We start from the raw sequence: 26,247 nt of genomic DNA on the forward strand, positions 1-26,247 counted from the left end.
TCAATTTTACTTGATTTCAGAAATGCTTAAGCAGTGGGTGAAGAAAATGCCCTATGAAACAAACAAGTGTGGTGTCCTGTACTTTTTCTGCTCTTACAATTATGGCTTAGATGCTAATGTTCTATTAAGCTCACACTGTATGAAAAATAATCTTATAGAAAAAAAATGATCATACATCCTTACTATGGCTGCACCAGAAAGAAAACAAGATACGATAATTCCGCAATTTGATTTTAATCACTTTTTATCACAAATGAAATCAAGAACTGAAACATACCAGTCACGAAAGTATCAGAAAATAGTATCGTTTGTTACATATTCCTGTATATTAACATGCCAGTATTGACACAAGTCCTAGTAAATGTTGTTTTGCTTAATTAATTACTTTCAAAACAAGTTTGCAGCCAAGATATAAAACAGGTCATCTGTATCTTTTGTGGCAAAAGATATTTAAACCCTGCAGGAACAGGCCTCGTTTTCATAAAGTGAATCATTTTCATATGTTTTCAAATCCTTTGCTTTCTATCTTTTAATGAAAAGTTCTTATGTTAAAAACTGCATTTTACACTAATATGAATTCATACTTTTGTCAAATTTATCTTATTCCTTCGTTTTGTTAGCGCTCATCAAGTCAAATTCTACCAGGAATATGTAAAATCATCATGTAAGTATAATTCAGACTGAAACCTTTCTTCTCAGTTCAACTCTGTTTTGTGTCATTTTTCTTCAAGTTCATGTCTTAATTGGTAATTCTCATTTACCAAATCAACATCTATATCATCATAGTAACAATTAACAAACTCTGCATTGATTATATATGCATTTATATAACAAGTCGTGACATCAAACCAAAAGCATTGACAAAGAGGAGTGTTAATAAACAAGTTGCAACTTACTATAGTGTGATATTACGCATTCTTAAAAAGGTTACTGCTATCAAGAAAACCTGCCGACAAAATAACAAACTGACGATTTTTTTTTACACAAAGGATCTGAACTTTATACGAGCTTAAGTATCCACAAGATCATGACCAATAAAAAGCCATTAACAAAAAGGTAAATATATTAAAAATGAAAATCTTAAAACGAACTCTTTCTTTACAGATAGGCTGGTCCAACATTTATGATAACAATTAATATATCACTAATTCTGAAACTCTGAGTAATAAATGTGTTGCCTATAAGTAACAAGAGCTGTCGTAGGACAGCAACGCTAGACTATTCAACAGCCTTGTCAATTGAATGAATACAAAAGTCGAAAAAGGGGCATAATTTTCTAAAAATGGGAAACAGGCTTATGGAACCTGCAGAGTGCTTATCAGCTCATGACAGTGGACAAGTGTGTGAAGTTTCAATCCATTCCCATTAGTGGGTACTGAGATAATAGCTTACATGTAAGAATTTAACCAAAAACTGCTAAGTTGTAAAAGGGGCATAATTTTGAAAAAATGCAAAGTAGAGTTACTGAACCTTTGCACTGCATGTCATATCATGACAGTGAACAAGTGTGTGAAGTTTCAATCCAATCCAATTAGTGGATACTGAGATACCAGCTTACATATAAAAACTTAACCAAAAACTGCTAAGTCAAAAAAGGGGCATAATCTTGAAAAAAATGCAAAGTAGAGTTATGGGACCTGCACAGTGCATGTCAGATCATGACAGTGAACAAGTGTGTGAAGTTTCAATCCATTCCCATTAGTGGGTACTGAGATACCAGCTTACATAAAAAACCTTAACCAAAAATTTCTAAGTCGAAAAAGGGGCATAATTTTGTAAAAAAGCAAAATAGAGTTATGGAACCTGTGCAGTGTAAGTCAGTTTATGACAGTGAACAAGTGTGTGAAGTTTCAATCCATTCCCATTAGTGGTTACTGAGATACCAGCTTACATACAAAAACTTAACCAAATCGGGACGCGGACGCCGATGCGGACGCCGCCGCACGGGTGAGTCCAATAGCTCTACTATTCTTTGAATAGTCGAGCTAAAAATTCACAATTTCTATATAGAACAAGAGCTGTCGGAGGACAGCAACGCTCGACTATTCAACAGCCTTGTCAATTGAATGAATACAAAAGTTGAAAAAGGGGCATAATTTTGTAAAATGCAAAGTAGAGGTATTGAACCTCTGTACTGCATGTCATATCATGACAGTGAACAAGTGTGTGAAGTTTCAATCCTTTCCAATTTGTGGATACTGAGATACCAGCTTACATACAAAAACTTAACAAAAAACTGCTAAGTCAAAGGGGCATAATTTTGTAAAAATGCCAAGTAGAGTTATGGGACCTTCACAGTGCATGTTAGATCATGACAGTGAACAAGTGTGTGACGTTTCAATCCATTCCAATTAGTGGATACTGAGATATCAGATTACATACAAAAATTTAACCAAAAACTGCTAAGTCGAAAAAGGGGCATAATTTTGAAAAAAAAGAGAGTAGAGTTATGGGACTTGCTTAGTGCATGTCAGATCATGATAGTGAACAAGTATGTGAAGTTTCAATCCATTCCCATTAGTAAGTACTGAGATACCAGCTTACATACAAAACCTTAACCAAAAATTTCTAAGTCGAAAAAGGGGCATAATTTTGTAAAAAGGCAAAATAGAGTTATGGAACCTGTGCAATGTAGATCAGTTCATCACAGTGAATAAGTGTGTGAAGTTTCAATCCATTCCCACAAGTGGTTACTGAGTTACCAGCTTACATACAAAACCTTAACCAAAAATTTCTAAGTCGAAAAAGGGGCATAATTTTGTAAAAAAGCAAAAAAGAGTTATGGAACCTGTGCAATGTAAGTCAGTTTGTCACAGTGAATAAGTGTGTGAAGTTTCAATCTATTCCCACAAGTGGTTACTGAGATACCAGCTTACATACAAAACCTTAACCAAAATCGGGACGCGGACGCGGACGCCGACGCGGACGCCGACGCATGGGCGAGTGCAATAGCTCACTATTCTATGAATAGTCGAGCTAAAAACGTTTCCAAAAAAGAAATACTTATCGGCAACATAAACTAAAGTTCCAAATCAAATCATATTTCATATCATCTGTTCCAGCTCCTAAATAGGTGGATGAAAGTCACAGCAAATTACAATAAGCAAATACAACATCCAATTAATACCAAAAGAGCATGAAATATTGGGTGAGTAATCAAGATACATCTAAAGTAACACTTTATTTGTTTGCACCTCTATGATTACTTAGTTACATTGCATTTGCTGCATACATGTAATCACTTTAAATAACATGCACATTTATAAGACTGTTAATTTGTTGTTACAGCTAAGAACATCAAGTGTTTGTACTGAACTTCTATTAAAAAAACGATCTACTAAACAAAAGGAGTTGTACACTTTGAAAATGATTCAGATACAGCTGAAACTTGCTTATCTCAATATTACGGCTATCTCGAAGATATTTTCAAGTCCCGTACTGAAAACATGTGCATAAAATGCATAATTTTAAGTAACATTTCGGATATCTCGAAGTAACTCTCGATCCATTGGAATTCAAGATACTGAGTTTCAACTGTATTGCACTGAATGTGCATTACTTAAATCAATTAACATACTGAATGTGCATTACTTAAATCAATTAACATACTGAATGTGCATTACTTAAATCAATTAACATACAAAAAATATCAATCACTAACTATAGAAGCGGCACCAAAATTAACCAGTAACAAATACAAATAACTATCTGCACCATATATGTTTTCTAGTTAAATGGGTACATCTGACAATGCTTTTGTTAAATATTTTGCTAATTCATTCTGAAGTGCTACACTGCACGTTTTTTTCTATATTTTACACAATTATCATTAACAGAATGTCCAACCAAAAACATAACTTATATGTGCAATATTGTATAATTTTATCATAAATGAATAAGACTTACATTTTATTGAAAAATATTATTATAAGCTGATAAATACTTTCGTGATAAATTCGATATTTTCGTGAATAAAATAGATCATCAGGGTGTCATTTTCCTGTTCCACATTAAGATTATTTTTTGTGGGGCTTTGGTTATATGATTTTAGTAAACAACTTCCAAAATTTACAAGTTATTCCTTAACAATGCATAGATATGAATTTTTCACAATATGCCCTTATTACTGACTACTACTTCTAGTTGAAGCTTAATGCGTCCCACATAAGAATCCTATTAAACTGCAATATAAATCACGAGATACGCCCATTTTAATCAAGTCTTAACAAAAACGATGTATAAAAAGCATGTCATGTTTGCAAAACTTGTATATTTAAATTTTGATATGTCATACAAAATTAATAATTGCCCATTACAAAAGTGCCCTATACTCACTAGGACAATGTGTATAAAGCAGCAATAGATTGGGAAGCAAATATGGTAGACTTGTACAACAAAAAGGCATTAAAAACTGCACAAAGCAATTGACAAGCAATATACGAAATAAATTTTAAAAAAAGTGAACAAAACTTGGTAGTTTACATTTAATCTAAGGAACACAATTCATACATAAAAAAGTGCTTTTATATTGTATTTATATTGTTGCCTTTTCTTCAAAAATAACTGAGAATACTTGAAAATGTTGCCATGAAACAAAGATCCTTCATTCTAAATTGTTCTCTAGAAAAAATCAATACCTCCTCAGTGTAAAAATTTAAAAAAAGTTAAGTCAAACAGACAATTTTGCCATAAATATTTAACAGCACTAACAACAACTAACCCCAGAGACCTTGACCTTTGGGATATCTGACTCAAACACCAAGAGAAACTTGATGATAACAGAGGCAGGAGAATAGTGCAGTTGAGAACCTTGCCATAAATATTTAATCTAGAAGCAAAGGCGGTGCCATGATGAGTACAAAACATTACCTTCCTGCCAAGCTGAAACTTAGCTGAAACTTATGTAAAAACACTTGTTCAACAAATACATAAACATGATAAACATGATAAATAATCAAATGTGTAAAAAAAACTATATGCGCAAAGCAAAAATAATTCTGTATGGCTGTGTAGAGAAAGTGAACATAAAATGTACCAAAACTGTAATGGCACCTTAATCAGACAGGCAAAAAAACGAATTGGTCCCAACTGCTGCAAAAGCTTTACTACAGATACGACTGATTTAACATGCTTTAGATGGTAAGCCATACTAAACGTATGTAAAAAGCAAACACTGTAAAATATTCTCTACGCAAATTGGTCCTTCTACAAAAACATATTTAATAGAAAGAAACTGATAACAAAATAAATTAACAATAAAAACGACATTAATTTTCCATGACAAATGAGTACAAGAACAGGTATGTACCTAACATTTATAATATAACTATCAAAGTTAATATAATTATATAAATTATTAAATGAACAGCGTTTCAGTATCTGAAAAACTGTTTTGTTCAGAAGCTAACAAAATATTTCTCTGCAATACTATAAAGGTAAAAATTTAATATTTTTCTGAAAAACATGACTACTGTCGTAGTTGCCAAAATTCAAAGCTATTTATAACTGTGACAAAGAATGTCACCTGCTCTTGTCAGAATTCATTGACATATCAATTTTGAAACATGATTTAGACAGACTTGATTCCAGATATATATCATGATATTAATTTAAAGTTATTAAATGCATGTCTTTCTATAAAATACTTTATTTTCAAATATTATCTTTAAATAAAGAAAATCATCATCCAGTAAATTTAACTTAACTGAATACATATTAAATTAACTGTGTTTTAGACCTACAATCACAAATAAATGCCATATTTTGTTAAAAAAAAACTTCCAGTTATTTTTGTGGTAGAATACATTAGGCATATATGTATTAGGTGTGTACTATTTTAAGCCTAATACACAGTACAGTTTACACACACAAACGTGTTAATTTTATGTTTACATAGTTACTATGCAGTAATTATTCATATTTTTAAATATTAATTTTGGTCTAACATATAAAGAACAGACGACAATGGCTATGATATGTCAAGAAACAAAAATCACTATTATCTCACACGATACATTAGGAACACAATATGAAATAAACGTAAATTCCCCCTATTTTATATCACAATTGAAAACCTTAGACTACTATTAAAGCTTTAGACACCTGGGAAATAAATATACGATGTAAACTGACAAGAAGTAGTTCAAAAAATCAAAACTGATCACTATTCTGTATTTTTAGACTACAAGGAGATATATGTCGTACCAAATTTTATGCTGAGGCTCATACCTCTGTCATATTTTTGGTCCATATGTTGGCATGACAATATGCAATATATGAAACTAATAGCAATAGCTGAATTAATGCACCGGTAATGTACAACACTGACTTTAAACCACTTATTACCCAGATAAGTTATGACAAAAAAATGTAAAATAAAAATAACGAATGCACATAATTATATACTATGTTTGAACATTTGATATGTCAATGCAAGTAAAAAAAAGGTAAAAATATAACCTCAATATTCTAGTTATATTTCTAAGGTTGCTATTTATCTCCTGTCCGATTAAGGTAATGGACCCGAAACGACAATCACTTATATCCGTTGGATTACGTTTCTTTCATTTACGTATGTGATTTCTGCATTTTCAATTACAGAAATCACAATTTATATGAGTTACATTTACAGTCAAAGAATGCCAAGATAACAGATGATAATACAAAGTTGTACGAAAATTGCCTGTCGTAACAGCTCCATTACCTTAGTGAATACATTTTTTATTTTGATTACTGCTTTAATTTCAATCATGCTATTTTGAAATTCAAATTTTCCGTAAGTAAGTTGCTAACTTATCCATCAGTCTTAAGTTTGATTGTGTAATAAAGTTACACAATTTTTACAGTATTTGTTGCCAAAAAGAATCCTTCAACTTTCAAAAATTTAAATATTTTTTATTTCCTTTGAAAACAGTTGAAAACAATTTTGAAGCAAGATTAGAAAAAAAAGTAAACAAAGATAAATTAACAAACAAGAAGACATCTAAGAGAACTACAACACTAAACTAAAATTAGTAACTAAACATAGCAATACTGTAGATTGGGATGCATTTATGGTTTTATTTTTGCTAATATTCCCGTATAATGCCACTCATATACTCAAATTATTGGTGATATAAGAATCTTTCACTAGTAGAAGGTGCTGCTGAAAATATCTGACTCAATGGGTAACTGTTTAGGCTGTAATGAGGCTCTGCTGAGTTACTGCAAAATAGTTATAAGAGAGCCAGATATTTCCATCCATATCTTCAACTAGTGATAGATTCTTTTTCTTGCATGCCTTATTCTTTAACTGATAGAAGAAAAAAAAATGCTTTTCTCTTAAGCACTATTATATTACAGCAGCGTATGAATTTACGCACTCATTCATCAAATTACAGCATGTGAGTCATCTTACACCCCGGAGTGTAAGACAAGTTTTTCCAGCACCTGCTAAAACACGGCAAAATCCTGTGCAAGAAATATCAATCTGTACCATGTCCTTAAGTATCTGTTTAGTAAACACCCCTTTAAGTAGTTAATGGTACTGTCCAAACTGAAAGATGGACAAGTTCATTATATAGAAATTTAGCAGGGTAAGGGTTAACACGGTGAATAAGATTGCTAGATAAGACCTACATGAAAATTACCCAACCTAAAGTAACTTATAACCATAATATGTATTATGCATTATGCAAACTTTAAACAGTTTTCTGACTATAAAACTGTGTTTTTTGATTAACAGAACATGTTTACAATACCAAACTAACACTGCTAAATTACTTACAGCAAAAACTATGGTCAAAATGAGATGATTGTGAAAAACAAAAAAAGGGAAGAAATATTTCTCTATCTTATATTCATTAAATACTAACATGAAAATAAGAGCATTGTATTTATTTGTTGGACTGTGTAACTGTAACTATAACAATACAAAATAAAACAACATTCAACTCTTCCTCCTGCACTCAAGTTGATAACTATCACTTAATTGATTGTTCACCTAAACCTATCTTTAAAGACAGTCAAAATTTCAATTCTGAGCATGATTATCATATATAGGGAGGCAAGAAAATAGCTAACACAATGGTCATTGCAAGAACACATCTTGAGTAGTACCAAGGTATGTTCATATTACAGAGCATAGAGAAATAATAATAACAACAATTTTATGAAAAATAAATCTCAATGTATATTATAAATAGCACTTTGCGCAATATAAGACAAACTGATTTCCTTCATCTTTATAACTATAAACAGACAAGACAGACAGACAAATAAATAATCAGTTTGTTCACTTCCAATAAATCAGAGGAAAGAAGGAGGAATACAATTCATGGTTCATACAGAACTTTCAAAACAAAATTCAAGTACTTTTCAAGTACTTTTCAAGGATGTTTTCCCCATTTTCAAGGACTACAAAATCGCATTTGTCGGATTTATTTCTTTTACTCATGACGAATTCTGTCGATTTTCTACAAAATAAACATCGCGACAATAACCCGGATAATTGCATTTAGAGTACTAAAACCCGTCCCGATACCGTACCGTACTATCATTTACTCGTCGGTAAGGGTCTGTCATTTGTTCATCTTTTTTTCGATATTTTGGTCTGATTTGGTTTTTTTTCTGATTTTCTATTCGCAGAACATCAATTCAAGGACAATCTATCAAAATTTACTCGTTTTTTTCAAAATTCGAGTACTTTACAAGGAGTTTTTGGCAGTTTCAAATTCAAGTAGTTTTCAAGTACTAGGCATCAAATTCAAGTACTTTTCAAGACCTGTGCGAACCATGTACATACAATTTCAGAGTATCTCAAATAGGAAATAAAGCCATCTTTTTATTTCACTTAAACCTAATTTATCATGGAACTGTAATTTTGGTACTTTCAGTACATTTAACTATTTGTAGTTAAATTTTGACAAAGTTGCTAGCTTAAAGTGATTCTACTATAACAAAACCAAACCAAAAAGTCCAATTCATTATTATATTATAGCAAACAGAGGAAACTGAGAATTTTACATCCATAAGTTAAACAATAAATTTCAGACAAAGGGTCTGAATGAATAGGAGCATGATTGATTTTGTGACACAGTTAACACTATTAATATAATTGTGACCGCAAAGGGCAGGAAAAAGGCTTAAACAAACATTTTATCAAAATCAGCCACTATGGAATTCTTTGTAGGTTTCTTCCCACAGCTCCCCAGAAGACTTTAATGTTCTGAAAAGAGAAAAAATAGATTCCTATTTCAAACCAAAGACTTCCAATACATCTAAAGAAATTACCTAGCTATTACTTAGCAATCAATGTAAATACAAGTAAAACATTTTAACATCGTCAGAGATTTTCATCATTTCTACATGAACTAAATACTGATATTATTTTAATATATAAAACAGTTTTTGTTGACTTCGAACAAAAAAATTTTTCAGTCAATTCTTTCTGACTAAATACAAGTTGACCTCACGGAACAATTTTTTGTAATCACATACCTCTATGTATGACATTCTTGTATAAAATTAGAATATTGTAAATGTCCTAAATGTTAACAGTCAAATAAAATAATCTATCAACATGAGCTAACACTATTAGTGACAAATGCCCCCGAAGCGGACACACAAAAAAGTCACACATCATTTTGTGACCTTGACCTTGAGTCACAGGAGACAGCGCGCTCGACTATTTCGATGCTGGATAGTGACATTGGGTACATCTGAGGAAGCTGGAGCTGTCACTGGAGTGTTTAATGACTCAAATGTGGATGAAGATATTGGACAATAGCTTAAGTCTCAAAAAATTAAATCAGTATAAAAGGAACATAATTCATGGAAAATTTCTGCAAAAGTAATGCACCATGTGTCATATCATGCAGCTAATAATGCAGAACAACTATTTTAAGTTTTAATCAAATCTATTTAGTAATACTGGAGATACAGGAAAAGTGCATCGCAACTTGAACTGGAAATTCTTTTAGTAAAAAGAGGGCATAACTCAGAACGTACTCAGGTGCCGGCATTATCGAACTTGTGTTGTATCATGTGAGTGATGATGTGGAACAACCATTTTAAGTTTTATTAAATCCATTTAGTAACAGCAGAGATATAAAAAGCATCAAAATTAAACTAATTCTAAGTAAAAAGGGGATATAACTCATAAAACATTTGTGCCAGAGTGACTGACCTTGTGCCATATGATGAGGATGAGGATCTGGAAAAACTAATTTAAGTTTTAATCAAATTCATTAAGTAATGACAAAGATAATAGTGAAAGTGCACCACAGTTAACCTGAAATTCTAAGTAAAAAGGGGCATAATTCATGAAATATTGGCAGAAGAGTTACGGCCCTTATATCATATGATGTGGGTGATGATGTAGTACAACTATTCTAAGTTTGAATCAAATCCATTTGGTAATTACAGAGATAAAGTGAAAGTGCATCAAAATTTTAACCTGAAATTTTAAGTACAAAAGGGGGATAACTCATAAAATACAGGTGTCACAGTTATAGCCCTTGTTTCAAATGATGTAGGTGGTGATGATGAACAATTATTTTAAGTTTGAATCAAATCCCTTGTGAAATAACAGAGATATAGTGAAAATGCATTAAAATTAACATAAAATTCTAAGTAAAAAGGGGGCATAATTCATGAAAAATTGGTGCCAGAGTTATGGACCTTGTGTCATATGATGTGGGTGATGATGTGGAACAACTATTTTAAGTTTGAATCAAATCCATTTAGTAATAACTGAGATAAAGTGAAAGTGCACCAAAACTTTAACCTGAAATTCTAAGTAAAAAGGGGGGATAATTCATGAAATATTGGTGCCAGAGTTATGACCCTTGTGCCTTATGATGTGGGTGATGATGAGGAACAACTATTTTAAGTTTGAAGTAAATCCATCAAGTAATAACAAAGATAAAGAGAAAGTGCATCAAAACTTTAACCAAATTGCGGAGGCGGAAGGACGTCGACGCCGACACCGGGTCGAGTAGGATAGCTCTACATACTTCGTATAGTAGAGCTAAAAACTAATAGAAAATCTGAACAGAACTAGAATGTGTCCATGGGACACAGATGCCCCCACTACATGACAAAGGACACAAATTTTTTCCTAGGTCATAACTCCTACAATACTGAATGAATCCGGACGCGAAACCCCAGGTGCACAACCGCAAATGCTGACCAACATTCCTTTAAACTTTGGTGACTCTAGGTCAAATACTTTTGGAGCTACGCGCGACACAACATTAAAATGATCAATTTTTAACTAAGTCAGGGGCCTTTACTCCTACACGACCGAGTGAATCCGGACGCGAAACCTCAGGTGCACAACTGCACATGCTGACCAACATTCCTGTAAACTTTGGTGACTCTAGGTCAAATACTTTTGGAGCTACGCGCGACACAACATTAAAATGACCAATTTTTTACTAAGTCAGGGGCCATAACTCCTACAAAACTGAATGAATCCGGACGCAAAACCCCAGGTGCACAACTACACATGCTGACCAACATTCCTGTAAAGTTTTGTGACTCTTACGTCAAATACTTTCGGAGCTAGGCGCGACACAACATTAAAATGACCAATTTTTACAAAGTCAGGGGCCATAACTCCTACACGACTGAATGAATCCGGACGCGAAACCCCAGGTGCACAACTACACATGCTGACCAACATTCCTGTAAAGTTTTGTGACTCTACGTCAAATACTTTTGGAGCTACACGCGACACAACATTCTCGGACGGATGGACGGACAGACGGACAAGGGCAAATCTATATGCCCCCCCACCAAAAGTGCGGGCATAAAAACCCTCTGTTGTCAAATTGTTTAACACTGAAGTACTGCGTCTAACTCAAAAGAGGTTCAAACAGGCTGACATCTTTCACCATAAAACAGCCAAAATAAATGTGTTAAAAATGACTGAAAGTAAATTCTTTACCTGATAATATCCACAAAGGACTGCCACAAGGGTTTCACAGTATACGGTACACCATGTTTCTCGCACAGACTTCGCACCAAAGGAGCAATCTTATATAAGTTATGCCGAGGCATCGTTGGAAACAAACTGAAATCACCAAACATATAAATAACATTTAATGTTAACATTGTATGACAAATGCCCCATGAAAATGCTTGATTATGATAGATTAAAATATAAATTCAACAAGGAGCTGCGTTTTCAAAATGCAAAGTCATGCCTTCTGAGGTTTTAAGTTTAAAGATGAAGATCATATTAAGGTCAAGGTCATCTATATACTGTAAGAGGAGTTTAGGACAAAAAGTTCAACTACAGATGTTATTGTAATATGGTTAAGTAAAAAATAATGAAAGTCCTGTTAATATGCATATGTACATTTCATGTTGATAATGTCTACCAAGTTTGAATTGGATATTAACTGCAGGAAATAATTACAGAAGATAGTCGGGGCCGGCCAAATGAACGGACAGATGAATAGAATGACTAATAGATGGGCATTTCAAACACTATATGCCTGCTGGATCAAGTATACTTTCAGTTCCTTGAAAACATACGTCTCTTCTTCAAACTCTAAGAAATAAACTGACCAACTAACTAATGATATCTGACAAACAATGCAATAGTTTACAGACTTTATATACACTCTGATCAAGTTGTCAAGGTTTGTTTTTAACCTTCTGAGTTCAGCCTTAGTTCTTATTCTGAAAGGTTATTGATAAGATTTATTATATTATTATTATTATACCAGATTTATATAGTGCCCTTTTCATGATAAACACGTTCAAAGGTGCTTTACATATAGCAAACGCAGCCACACAGGGTGCAAAATTCATCCTCTACTAGTACAGACACAGAGCGATCTGACCAGAGGGACAGAATGAGAAAAAGCCCCCACAACAGATAGAGAGAAATCCTTTTTAGATACAGGCTTGTCCGGCTAACTTAGCCTATATCTTTGCGAATAGACAGTGTGGTTCTTTAACATGCCCGGTGTATAGCACCAATACACACGAAGCCATCTTTCCTAGGAAAAACCAGTACAGGCCTCTTAGATTTCAGTATGATAGCAAAAGATAATAGGTAAGGGTAGATTTCTCAGAGCACAGAGCACCGCAAACACAGCCACAGAGCTACGCATTTGCAAAGTAGGCCCACAACAAAAAGGAGCTGTAACGGAAAATTATTATAGACGGGTTGCTTCAAAAATCCAACAAGTACATTTTAAATTTTATGCAAAATATAGACAAGAGCTGTCCGTAAGACAGCGCGCTCGACTTTTCTCAGTGCTTGACTCTGAATTAGAAATTCCAAGTTAAAAAGGGACATAACTCTGTCAAAATTATAATCAGAGTTATAGGAATTGTGTCTCCTGGTGTAGACTTTGATAGTAAATAACTATTTAGAGTTTCAAGCCAAAACCTTTAAGTAACAGAAATATTTGACTTTAAACAAAAAATACTAAGTTAAAAAGGGGCATAATTCTGTCAAAATTCAAATCAGAGTTATGGGAATTGTGTCTCCTGGTGTAGACTTTGTTTGTAAACAACTATTTTGAGTTTCAAGTAAAAAGCTTTAATAGTAACAGGGATATTTGACTTTATCAAATTTTTTTTTTAAAAATTCTAAGTTAAAAAAGGGCATAATTCTGTCAAAATTCAAATCAGAGTTATGGGGATTGTTTCTACTGGTGTACACTTTGACGGTAAATAACTATTTAGAGTTTCAAGTCAAAAGCTTTGATAGTAACAGAGATATTTGACTTTATCAAAAACTTTAACCAAAATTTCTAAGTTAAAAAGGGGCATAATTCTGTCAAAATTCAAAGCAGAGTTATGGGGATTGTTTCTCCTGGTGTAGACTTTGATAGTGAATAACTATTTTAAGTTTCAAGTCAATAGCTTTGGTAGTAACAGAGATATTTGACTTTATCAAAAACTTTAACCAACGGCGATGCCGGGGCGAGTGCAATAGCTCTACATTTTCTTCGAAAAGTCGAGCTAAAAAAGGGGGAGGAAGGGGAAGGGGGTAAAAAAAAAAGGGGGGGGGGGGGGGGGTTGGTTGAAGGGGAAGTGAAACAAGGATGAATATTCAAAAGGGAATGCTAGGTTCCTTAATCACAGTTACCCTACAACGTGAACCACAGCAGCGCAGACACTCACGTACAAAAGACAAACACACACAAGTCATAACTAACACACATAGATAAACAAACAGACAAGTAAGTTATAACAACACTGTAGGGCCCACCCAAGACACACAGATGCACAAGCACACACACGCACATACATAAGCAAGAAAAAACAACAGCCGGGCACCGCCTAAGGATTCCGCCAGCAAAAATGAAGGTGATGATAACTTACTCATAGTAAAAGTAGAGGTGATGCCAAAGCAAGGGAGCGCAAATGCAAGGGGAAAGGATGGGAGGGGGCGATAGGGGGAGACATTAAACTCTGGTGAATGCATATATGGGTCAAGGTGAATCTTTCATTTTACTTAAACTCTGGTGAATACAAATATAGACCAAAGTGTACCGTTCATTTCATTTGAACTTTGACGACAACATATATGGGCCAAGGTGAATCTGTCATTTCAATTTAACTTAGATGAATGTAGATATGGGCCAAGGTGAATCTTTCATTTCATTTAAACTCTGATGAATACATATATGGGCCAAGGTGCAGACTTTTATTAACCCACCATCATCAGATGGTGGGCTATTCAAATCTCTCTGCGTCCGTGGTCCGTCGTCCTTCCGTCCGTCCGAGCTCACATTTGCATACTTAGGTGGCTATAGGAACAATAGGTAACTGTACTTTTTCTTTGATGTCATTCATTCTGTAAGGCTTTTATGTGGCTATTTTTCTCTTACGTGGCTAAAAGAACAATAGAGAGAACAAAAGAGTAGCCACATAAGTATCCATATGTAGGACCTTCCGTCCGTCCGTTAACAATTTCTCGTTATCGCATCTTATCAGAAACTACTGGGGGATTTTGACCAAACTTTGTCAGAATGATGTATTGGTACCCTAGTTGTGTCCCCCTGAAAATCAGACTGGTTAAAAAAAAATTGAGTGAGTTATGGCCCTTTGTTTATTTTTATAGTTTACATAGATTTATATAAGGAAAAACTTTGAAAATCTTCTTGTCCAAAACCACAGAGCCTAGGGCTTTGATATTTGGTATGTAGCATCATCTAATGGTCCTCTACCAAGATTATTCAAATTATTCCCCTGGGGTCAAATATGGCCCCGCCCCAGGGGTCACATGGTTTATATAGACTTGTGTAGGGAAAAACTTTGAAAAACCTCTTGTCCAAAACCACAGGGCCTAGGGCTTTCATATTTTGTATGTGACATCATCTAGTGGTCCTCTACTAAGATTATTCAAATTATTCCCCTAGGGTAAAATATGGCCCCGCCCTGGGGGTCACATGGTTTACATAGACTTATATAGGGAAAAACTTTGAAAATCTTCCTGTCCAAACCACAAAGCTTAGGGCTTTGATATTTGTAATGTAGCACCAACTAGTGGGTCTTTACCAAGTTTGTTCAAGTTATCCCCCTAGGGTCAAATATGGCCATGCCCCGGGGGTCACATGGTTCATATAGACTTATATAGGGAAAAACTTTTAAAATCTTCTTGTCCATAACCTACAACATTCAAATTTGGACCACATGTATATTTTTGAGTGGCAAGATGAACCTTGACATGAGTTTACCTTGATCTTGACCTAGTGACCTACTTTCACATTTCTGTAGCTACAGCCTTCAAATTTGGACCACATGCATAGTTTTGTGTACCGAAACAAAACTTTGACCTTGACATTGACCTAGTGACCTACTTTCACATTTTTGAAGGTACAGGCTTCAAATTTGGACCACATGCATAGTTTTGTGTTCCGAAATAAAATTTGACCTTGATTTTGACCTAGTGACCTACTTTCACATTTCTCAAGCTACAGCCTTCAAATTTGGACCACATGCATAGTTTTGTGTACAGAAATGAACTTTGATCTTGAGATTGACCTAGTGACCTTTTTTCACATTTCTGAAGCTACAGGCTTCAAATTTGGTCCACAGGCTTCAAATTTGGTCCACATACATATTTTTGTGTTCTGAATTGAAATTTGACATTGATTTTTGCCTCGTATCTACTTTCACATTTCTCAAGCTACAGCCTCCAAATTAGCACATGCATAGTTTTGTGTACCGAAATGAACTTTGACCTTGAAATTGATCTAGTGACCTACTTTCACATTTCTCAAGCTGCAGCTTTCAAATTTAGACCACATGCATGAACCACATGCACAGTGTTGTGTACCAAAATGAAATTTGACCTTGATTTTGACCTTGAGCTAGTCTTGAAATTTGGAACATTCAAAAATGGCTCAATGGTGGGCGCCAAGATCACTCTGTGATCTCTTGTTTCATTTAAACTCTAGTGAATACATATATGGGCCAAGGTGCATCTTTCATTTCATTTAAACTCTGGTGAATACATATATGGTTCAAGGTGCATGTTTCACTTCATTTAAACTTTGATGAATACATATACATGCCAAGTGGTATCTTTCATTTCATATAAACTTTATGAATATATATACAAGCCCTGGGGTATATTTTATTTCAGACATTCTTTTTGCATATTCCTGGGATAATGGTTATTAAAGAGAGCACAAAAACATCAACCTTCAGGCTGTTAGTTCAAAACTAATGGCCTATTCAATTTGCCATAACTTTGCAAATAGCATATGCATACTACTGAAATTTTGCTGAACACTCATTACCTGCATAAAGAAGATTCCTGCCAAGGTTCCTTGCAATCTATGCATATTTGACAATGCCGGAGCTAAATGAAAACTTAGCATTTCAATGTCTAAGTTTCATACTTAAAAGGTTGATGAATTTGGACCCAGGTGAGACAAATATTGTCATTGTACAGAAAACAAGTCAGCTGATCAATATGGCTCAGTTGATAAGTTATCGATGGACCAGACAAAAAGTGTAACAGACTCAGACAATTTCTATGTCCTACTTGTTTCCTTCATAAAAGAAGTAAGACAATGGGAACAATGAAAGTACAGGAAAGTCAAATGGTAATTCTATATTGGACGCATGGAAAATGGCATAATTATATATAATAAAGGCAATTTTCACAAAAGTAGGCCATCAGACAACTAAATTGTTTGTAAATATAAAAGTAGGCCATCAAATAACTAAATTGTTTGTAAATATAATCTAAGTATCAAATTTATATTGAGTCTATCAGATAAAACTATACATTTTCTGAGTAACAGTACAAATTAAGTCTAAGTTTGCAATTTTACCTGCTATACCAAAGTTCAGAAATTGTCATTTTCATCTTTTTTTACGACAATTACAGGTAAATATTCTTAGAGTTTCCTACTTTAAAAGCTTGTAACCTGCTAGCAAATAGTTTGCAAAAAGTATAATAAAAGCCTGATGCATTCAGAAATAATAACCAGTCTATAATAAAGTAACCTCAATTCCCAGATATTGATCTGTCTTGAAAATAAATTCAGGTAACCTAGTATAAAGGAGGAGTTATTCTTAGAAGGGGAGTATTTAATTTAGATTAAACAAGAATTTGTAACAGAGTTACCAACGTCCCCTGCCTAGGGACATTTTTCACAAAACATATTGCATGCCATTACAACATCTTCTAAGTAATAGGGCAACATACTAATAATGTATATAAATCATAACCAGGGCTCCGGAAATTCTGACAACTCAATCGGTCCGAAACGAAAATTATGACATCGGCGCTACCCCACCCACCCCATTACCAATATACCATATTTGTAAAACGTGATAGAGTAAAGAAATAAGCATGTCATGCATTAAGAATGATTTACCGGTCACCGCGAGTTACCATACAATGAAGACAGTTATTCAGTGTTATATGTGATCGTTACTTTGTTTAAATTTCGATGTTTTTCCGAGAAAATACTTGCTGGGATAAAATTGCCGAGGCATTGACACCGTGTACCTAACTAGTCTAAAAGCCAACGCACATGACTTCCATACCGTATTCACGGCAGATACTTTATGATTCATAACTATATATCATATAATTCATGAAGACATTATGAAGTTTGAAAATGTCTGGAAATCTATAGTTGGTGAATGCTTTCAAATGCTAATATCTGTATTTTAAAGATTTAATGTAAGGAAAAATAAATAAAAATATAATGAAACATTTTATCATATTAAAGGGAGGTAATTAATAAACAAATGAAATGCATGACACTTATATGGTACTAAAAAACTTGTTTTAAATTACACACCAGAAAAAGTTAATTCTACTGTTGGTCAATGCAGAGCTGCACTACATATCAACCTAATGTATTGCAACCACAGTAATGCTGCATTTACCTATATATACCATAACTTGCGCCTGGGTTTGCTTTATTTATTGTTTAACAATTGTTAATAGCTTTTCATATCTATCAATACCAATCATCTTACTTAAAATTTAATTTCAATTTTTAATTAGTGGGAAAACTGATATAAAAACACATGTATTGTATTTTATCCTATAAAAGGGAGGTAATTTCATGTACAAACAAAAAAAGAAAGTTAACTTTGGTGCCTGTGACCTTGACTTTGCACATGACACAATGTCTTGTAATGGTGAATATTTATGCCAAGGTATTTAAATATACACCAATGGATAAAAAAGTTACAGACCAGACAAAGAAAAATTACCAAAAGTGTCCTATCTCCAAAGGTGACCTTGACCTTGGAGCTTAGGGTCTGGGTCTTGCACATGATACATCAACTCATTATGGGGAACATTTGTGCCAAGTAATTTTAAAATCCCTTGATGAATGGACTGGACAAGAGTTATGGACTGGACAAGAAACAGACAATGTTAACCTTTGACTTCTTAGTGTGACCTTGACCTTGAAGCTAGGGGTCTGGGTCTTGCGCATGACACATCAACTCATTATAGAGAACATTTTAAAATCCCTTGATGAATGGCAGAGTTATGGACCGGACAAGAAACAGACCATGTTAACCTTTAACCTCTAAGTGTGACCTTGACCTTAGAGCTAGGGGTCTGGGTCTTGCGTATGACAAGTCGTCTCATTATGGGAAACATTTGTGTCAAGTAATTTCAAAATCCCTTGATGAATGGCAGAGTTATGGATCGGACAAGAAAAAGACCATGTTAACCTTTAACCTCTAAGTGTGACCTCGACCTTAGAGCTAGGGGTCTGGGTCTTGCGCAAGACACATCGTCTCATTATGGGGAACATTTGTGCGGCAGCGTTATGGACCGGACACGAAACAGACCCTGTTAACCTTTGACCTCTAAGCATGACCTTGACCTTGGAGCTAGGAATCTGGGTCTTGCGCATGACACGTCGTCTCATTATGGGGAACATTTATGCCAAGTTATTTCAAAATCCCTTCATGAATGGCAGAGTTATGGACCGGACACAAAGTGTGACGGATGGATGGACGGAAGGAAGCAGCCTATTTCTTTGTCCCCCTTTTTTTCTTCGAAAAAGGCGGGGGACAACTAGAACTGTCACAGGAGTGACGAATAATACCCCCACAATACAGCCTTGTCACAGAAGTATGGCAACCATAAGAAAGAAATGGCCACAAGAAGGTGCAATTTAAGTTGTTTAACTTGAAGGTGAAAAAACTGATGTTACACCTGTGTATCAAAAATTATTTAAATCTGTCAACCCTTTCATGAGTCCGGAAACCATGAGTTTGGCAAATTCTAAGTTGGAAAGGTGCCATAACAACGTCAAAAAATTGGTGGTTTGTAGCCAAAGTCGAACTTTACCTTATTTTATGATGTTACACCTGTGTACCAAAAATTATTTAAATCTGTCAAGCCTTTCATGAGTTATTGTCCGGAAACCATGAAAACCAACGCACCAACCGACAGACCGGCCGACCGACAAGCTCACTCCTATATACCCCCACAAACTTCGTTTGTGGGGGTATAATAAAAAAAAACATTTGCACTTAAGCCTGTGAATAAACAGCACTGAAAAATAAAGAACAATATTTGTCTCCCTATTGTATGGTATTTTTATACAGTTTACTTGTATATGAACTGCAGTTCCAGAAATTTCGTTAGGATATGAAATACATTGCCTTCATATAAAGACTGTATGAAGGAATTTGATGTAAAAACAATTTATAAAACTGCGAAATGTATTTCATACCAAAATGAAAATTACAAAACCACAATTCATTCCTTAAAGATAGATATACATACTGATGTTCAATCTGGAAGTTGAGATGTCCCGTGAACCAGTCATTAAAGAAAGACTTCTCTACATTACATGTTGCATGTATCTGCAGCTTTAACCATGGATTAGCCTCGTCATTTTTTATATTCATCGGTAAATGGTTGGACTGGGCTACCCATGTAAACCAATGGCTTTCAATACACCTGTAAAAGTAAATTCAAGAATGATTTTAACAAGTTTTGTGTGTTCTTCACATAAAAAATGCTTCATTTTTCCTTCACAATCAAATGAGCTTCATATTTTCTCACAAGCCTTTCTACAAAATCAAATAAGCTTCATGATTTAGGGTGGCAGCTACAGCCTCATATCTTCTACGTATTTCAGTAAAAAAGCTGCTTATATGTTGTCTGCTCCAGTCTTGCCAATAAAGCACTTTGATGCAGTGTTCATGTTAAACTTATTCTGAGTTGTTAAAAAAAAAAAAGTCTACAAAATTTATAGTAAGTAATGTCACCCTGACTTTCCACATTTTCCAACTCCAAGTGAACTGCTAACACTTTGTAGTTTTCCAGGCAATATGAATTTGGGTATAAAATTATCTCACTACAAAGTTCATATGAGCCGCGCCATGAGAAAACCAACATAGTGCGTTTGCGACCAGCATGGATCCAGACCAGCCTGCGCATCCGCGCAGTCTGGTCAGGATCCATGCTGTTCGCTAACGGTTTCTCTAATTGCAATAGGCTTTGAAAACGAACAGCATGGATCCTGACCAGACTGCGTGGATGCGCAGGCTGGTCTGGATCCATGCTGGTCGCAAAGCCACTATGTTGGTTTTCTCATGGCGCGGCTAATATCATATCTTGAAATTGGTATACAGATACTGTGACTTGGTTGATTTTGTAGTTTGATTTTATTTTGCAATTTCATCATCAACTGCTTTATTTGTGCAGTTAAAAATGTGAATTTGCCTCTGAGCTACTTATGTTAAGGGAGGTAATCCAGGTTAATATTCAATATCCTTTCTTAATCCACAAGGTGCACTGTCTGCCAATTTGATCGCAAAACAGAAACCATCACACTGTCTGCCAATTTGATAGCAAAACAGAAACCATCACAACAGTACCAAAACTAGAAGGTCAGAGGTTATAAAACTGAAACTGGAGACCAGTCTGTAAACTCCAGCATATGATTGGTTGTTTCAAAACATAATTTTGAAACTGACCAATGGCAAGGCTGCATTCTGTGACTGGTCTCAAAGGCATTTCTATTATCTTAGACAAATTAGTAACATGAAACAATATATCCTGTTCAACCTGATGGAAAAACAAACAGCCTACTGTGAAACCATTATTATTTGTAGGGGACTATTTTCATGGATTTCGTAGTTATGTCATTCCATGAAATTAAATCCCAATGAAAGTATATAAATGATATTCTTTTACATCTATACAAGAGGGCCAAGATGGCCCTAGGTCGCTCACCTGAGAAACACACCATAACACACCATAACAGTGTAAACATGTTTGACCTAGTGATTTCATGAAAAAAAATATTCTGACCAATTATCATTAAAATTGGAGCAAAAAATCTTGAGTATAAATAAGTATTTTCTTTGATTTGACCTAGTGACCTAGTTTTTGACCCCAGATGACCCATATTCGAACTTGACCTAGATTTCATCAAGGCTATCATTCTGACCAAATTTCATGAAGATCAATTGAAAAATACAGCCTCTATCGCATACACAAGGTTTTTCTTTGATTTGACCTAGTGACCTAGTTTTTGATCCACGACTACCTATATTCGAATCTGACCTAGATTTCATCAAGGCAACCATTCTGACCAAATTTTATGAAAATCCAGTGTAAAATGCAGCCCCTATTGCATGCACAAGGTTTTTCCTTGATTTGACCTAGTGACCTAGTTTTTAAACCCAGATGACCCATATTAAAACTTGACCTAGATTTCATCAAGGCTATCATTCTGACAAAATTTCATGAAGATCAGTTGAAAAATACAGCCACTATCGCATACACAAGGTTTTTCTTTGATTTAACCTAGTGACCTACTTTTTGACCCAGATGACCCATATTCTAACTTGACCTAGATTTCATCAAGGCAATCATTCTGACCAAATTTCATGAAGATTAATTGAAAAATACAGCCACTATCGCACACAGAAGGGTTTCCTTTGATTTGACCTAGTGACCTACTTTTTGACCCCAGATGACCCATAATCAAATTCAACATAGATTTTATCAAGGCAATCCTTCTGACCAAATTTCATGAAGATCAATTGAAAAATACAGCCTCTATCGAATACACAAGGTTTTTCTTTGATTTGACCTAGTGACCTACTTTTTCACCCAAGATGACCCATATTCAAACTTGACCTAGATTTCATCAAGGCAATCATTCTGACCAAAATTCATGAAGATCAATTGAAAAATACAGCCTCTATCGCATACACAAGGTTTTTCTTTGATTTGACCTAGTGACCTAGTTTCTGACCCCAGATGACCCATTTTCAAACTCGGCCTAGATTTCATCAAGGTAATCATTCTGACCAGATTCATGAAGATTAATTGAAAAATACAGCCTCTATCGCATACACAAGGTTTTTCTTTGATTTGACCTAGTGACCTAGTTTTTGACCCCAGATGACCCATTTTCAAATTCGGCCTAGATTTCATCAAGGTTATCATTCTGACCAAAATTCATGAAGATTAATTGAAAAATACAGCCTCTATCGAATACACAAGGTTTTTCTTTGATTTGACCTAGTGACCTAGTTTTTGACCCCAGATGACCCCTTTTCGAACTCGGCCTAGATTTCATCAAGGTAATCATTCTGACCAAAATTCATAAAGATTAATTGAAAAATACAGCCTCTATCGCATACACAAGGTTTTTCTTTGATTTGACCTAGTGACCTAGTTTTTGACCCCAGATGACCCATTTTCGAAGTCGGCCTAGATTTCATCAAGGTGATCATTCTGACCAAATTTCATGAAGATCAGTTGAAAAATACAGCCTCTATCGCATACACAAGCTAAATGTTGACAGACAGACAGACAGACAGAGAGACGACAGACGCCAGACGTCGGACGCCGGACATCGAGTGATCAGAAAAACTCACCTGAGCATTGCTCAGGTGAGCTAAAAATGAAAAATCAACAAGGTTATGTCTCCATGAAATTGCCGTTTTGGTCAAAACCACCAAATGTTATGCCCATGAAACGATTTCACAGTATAGTCAAAACATTTAAAAGATATTTTGCTGTAGTAAATAGTGTAATGCCTTACCTGACAGTGAAGAAATACGCTATGCTTCCTGCCACACCCAACATAGGTATAAAGAGGTAGAAGAAATACGCCATTGCCGATACAGCTATTGTTAATTCCTGAAAATACAACCAGCATTCCATCAGATGTACCTACTACAGCTGTATATATTGTTCCACTAGGCCAAAATGAAAAACTAATTGTAAATTATCAGGTTAAAATAAAGAGATTGTGATTTCATTCTTTTTATGTACGAGTATAATTTTGTTATATAATGTAGTATATTTCCTAAAATTTCATCCAATTTTAGACAAATAACATTTATAAGAGTACTTATAAAACCTTGGCATGCAGATCGAAATGTGTAAATTTAAGCACAGCTTGATTATATAACAGGTATAAGATCATTTATAGCAGACACTTGCTTTTACTTAAAAAGGCCGAAATGTGCACATACAGAAGTCTCAACGTCCATATCAACTTAAACCCTGATATGCATATATTAAATAACCCACAAGTTTTCCTAATCCCATATATAAACAAGAGCTGTCAGTGGACAGCGCGCTCGACTATTCTCAGTGCTTGATAGTATAATATAAGCTATGAGTAAAACTTTAACATTACAATAAGCATATTCTAAGTCGAAAAGGGGCCATAATTCAGTCAAAATGCTTGATAGAGTTGCCTCCTCCTTTTTACAGGCTGGGGTTATGATGGTAAACAAGTATGCAAAATATGAAAGCAATATCTCAATGGACTTTGCAAATATTTGGGGTGGTACGCAAACTTTAACATTTATTCTAAGTCGAAAAGGGGCCATAATTCAGTCAAAATGCTTGATAGAGTTGCCTCCTCCTTTATACAGACTGGGGTCATGATGGTAAACAAGTATGCAAAATATGAAAGCAATATCTCAATGGACTTTGAAAATATTTGGGGTGGTACGCAAACTTTAACATTTATTCTAAGTTGAAAAGGGGCCATAATTCAGTCAAAATGCTTGATAGAGTTGCCTCCTCCTTTTTACAGACTGGGGTCATGATGGTAAACAAGTATGCAAAATATGAAAGCAATATCTCAATGGACTTTGAAAATATTTGGGGTGGTACGCAAACTTTAACATTTGTGTGACGCTCACGCTCACGCTAACGCTAATGCCGACGCCGGGGCGAGTAGGATAGCTCCCCTATTCTTCGAATAGTCGAGCTAAAAAACATAGCATATGATAGCCACAATCTCCTTTACTAACAAACTCACAACCCCATAATCTGTATATCTTCACTCTGCCATCTTGAGCTAAGAGGTAGGGCTAAGTATAACAAGAGGGCCATGAAGGCCCTGTATCGCTCACCTGACCTATTGACCTAAAGACCATCAAGATTAACATTCTGACCAAGTTTAATTAAGATATGGTATAAATGTGGCCTCTAAAGTGTAAACTAGCTTTTCTTTTAATTTGACCTAGTGACCTATTTTTTGACCCAACATGACCCAGATTTGAATCTGACCAATAGATCATCAAGATTAACATTCTAACCTAGTTTCATTAAGATATGGTCATAAATGTGGCCTCTACAGTGTAAACTAGCTTTTCCTTTGATTTGACCTGGTGACCTAGTTTTTGATCCTACATGACCCAGATTCAAACTGGATTTTGAGAATATCAAGATTACCATTTTGACAAAGTTTCATAAAGATAAAGTCATAAATGTGGCCTCTACAGTGTTAACAAGCTTTACCTTTGATTTGACTCGGTGACCTAGTTTTTGACCTGACATGACCCAGGTTCGAACTTGATCTAAAGATTATCAAGATTAACATTCTGACTAAGTTTCATGAAGATACAGTCATAAATGTGGCCTCTAGAGTGTTAACAAGCTTTTCCTTTGATTTGACCTAGTGACCTAGTTTTTGACCCCACCTGACCCAGATTCGAACTTGACCTATACAGCCTCAAGACTAACATTCTGACCAAGTTTCATTAAGATATGGTCATAAATGTGGCCTCTACAGTGTAAACTAGCTTTTCCTTTGATTTGACCTGGTGACCTAGTTTTTGATCCTACATGACCCAGATTCAAACTGGACCTTGAGATCATCAAGATTAACATTCTGACCAAGTTTCATGAAGATACAGTCATAAATGTGGCCTCTACAGTGTTAACAAGCTTTTCCTTTGATTTGACCTGGTGACCTAGTTTTTGACCCCAGATGACCCAATATCAAACTCGTCCAAGACTTTATTGAGGGTAACATTCTGATCAAGTTTCATTAAGACTGGGCCCAAATTGTGACCTCTACAGTGTTAACAAACTTTTCCTTTGATTTGACCTGGTGACCTAGTTTTTGATCCCAGATGACCCAATATCGAACTCGTCCAAGATTTTATTGAGGGTTACATTCTGACCAAGTTTCATTAAGATTGGGCCAAAAATGTATCCTCTAGAGTGTTAACAAGCTTTTCCTTTGATTTGACCTGGTGACCTAGTTTTTAACCCCAGATGACCCAATATCGAACTCATCCAAGATTTTATTGAGGGTAACATTCTGACCAAGTTTCATTAAGATTGGGCCAAAATTGTGACCTCTAGAGTGCTAACAAGCTTTTTCTTTTGATTTGACCTGGTGGCCTAGTTTTTGACCCCAGATGACCCAATATCGAACTCATCCAAGATTTCATTGAGGGTAACATTCTGACCAAGTTTCATTAAGATTGGCTCAAATTTGTGACCTCTAGAGTGTTAACAGTCAA

At 34.9% G+C, this 26,247-nt stretch overlaps 1 protein-coding gene across 2 annotated transcripts in view; it reads right to left on the minus strand.

The window, feature by feature from the left end:
- Nucleotides 1–215: 215 nt before the first annotated feature.
- LOC123538004 (acyl-CoA 6-desaturase-like) overlaps nt 216–26,247 on the minus strand; it is a 113,800-nt gene continuing 87,768 nt past the window's right edge. For both annotated transcript variants that reach the window (XM_053530773.1, XM_053530772.1), the window contains exons 10-13: nt 23,517–23,614; nt 20,234–20,410; nt 11,930–12,055; nt 216–9,205 (exon numbers count right to left, since the gene is read on the minus strand). In XM_053530773.1, coding sequence (XP_053386748.1) covers nt 9,145–9,205; nt 11,930–12,055; nt 20,234–20,410; nt 23,517–23,614 — 462 coding nt within the window. In that variant the 3' untranslated portion in view covers nt 216–9,144. The remainder of the gene's footprint in view (nt 9,206–11,929; nt 12,056–20,233; nt 20,411–23,516; nt 23,615–26,247) is intronic.

Source organism: Mercenaria mercenaria, chromosome 18 (assembly GCF_021730395.1).
Source record: "Mercenaria mercenaria strain notata chromosome 18, MADL_Memer_1, whole genome shotgun sequence".
NCBI lineage: Eukaryota > Metazoa > Mollusca > Bivalvia > Venerida > Veneridae > Mercenaria > Mercenaria mercenaria.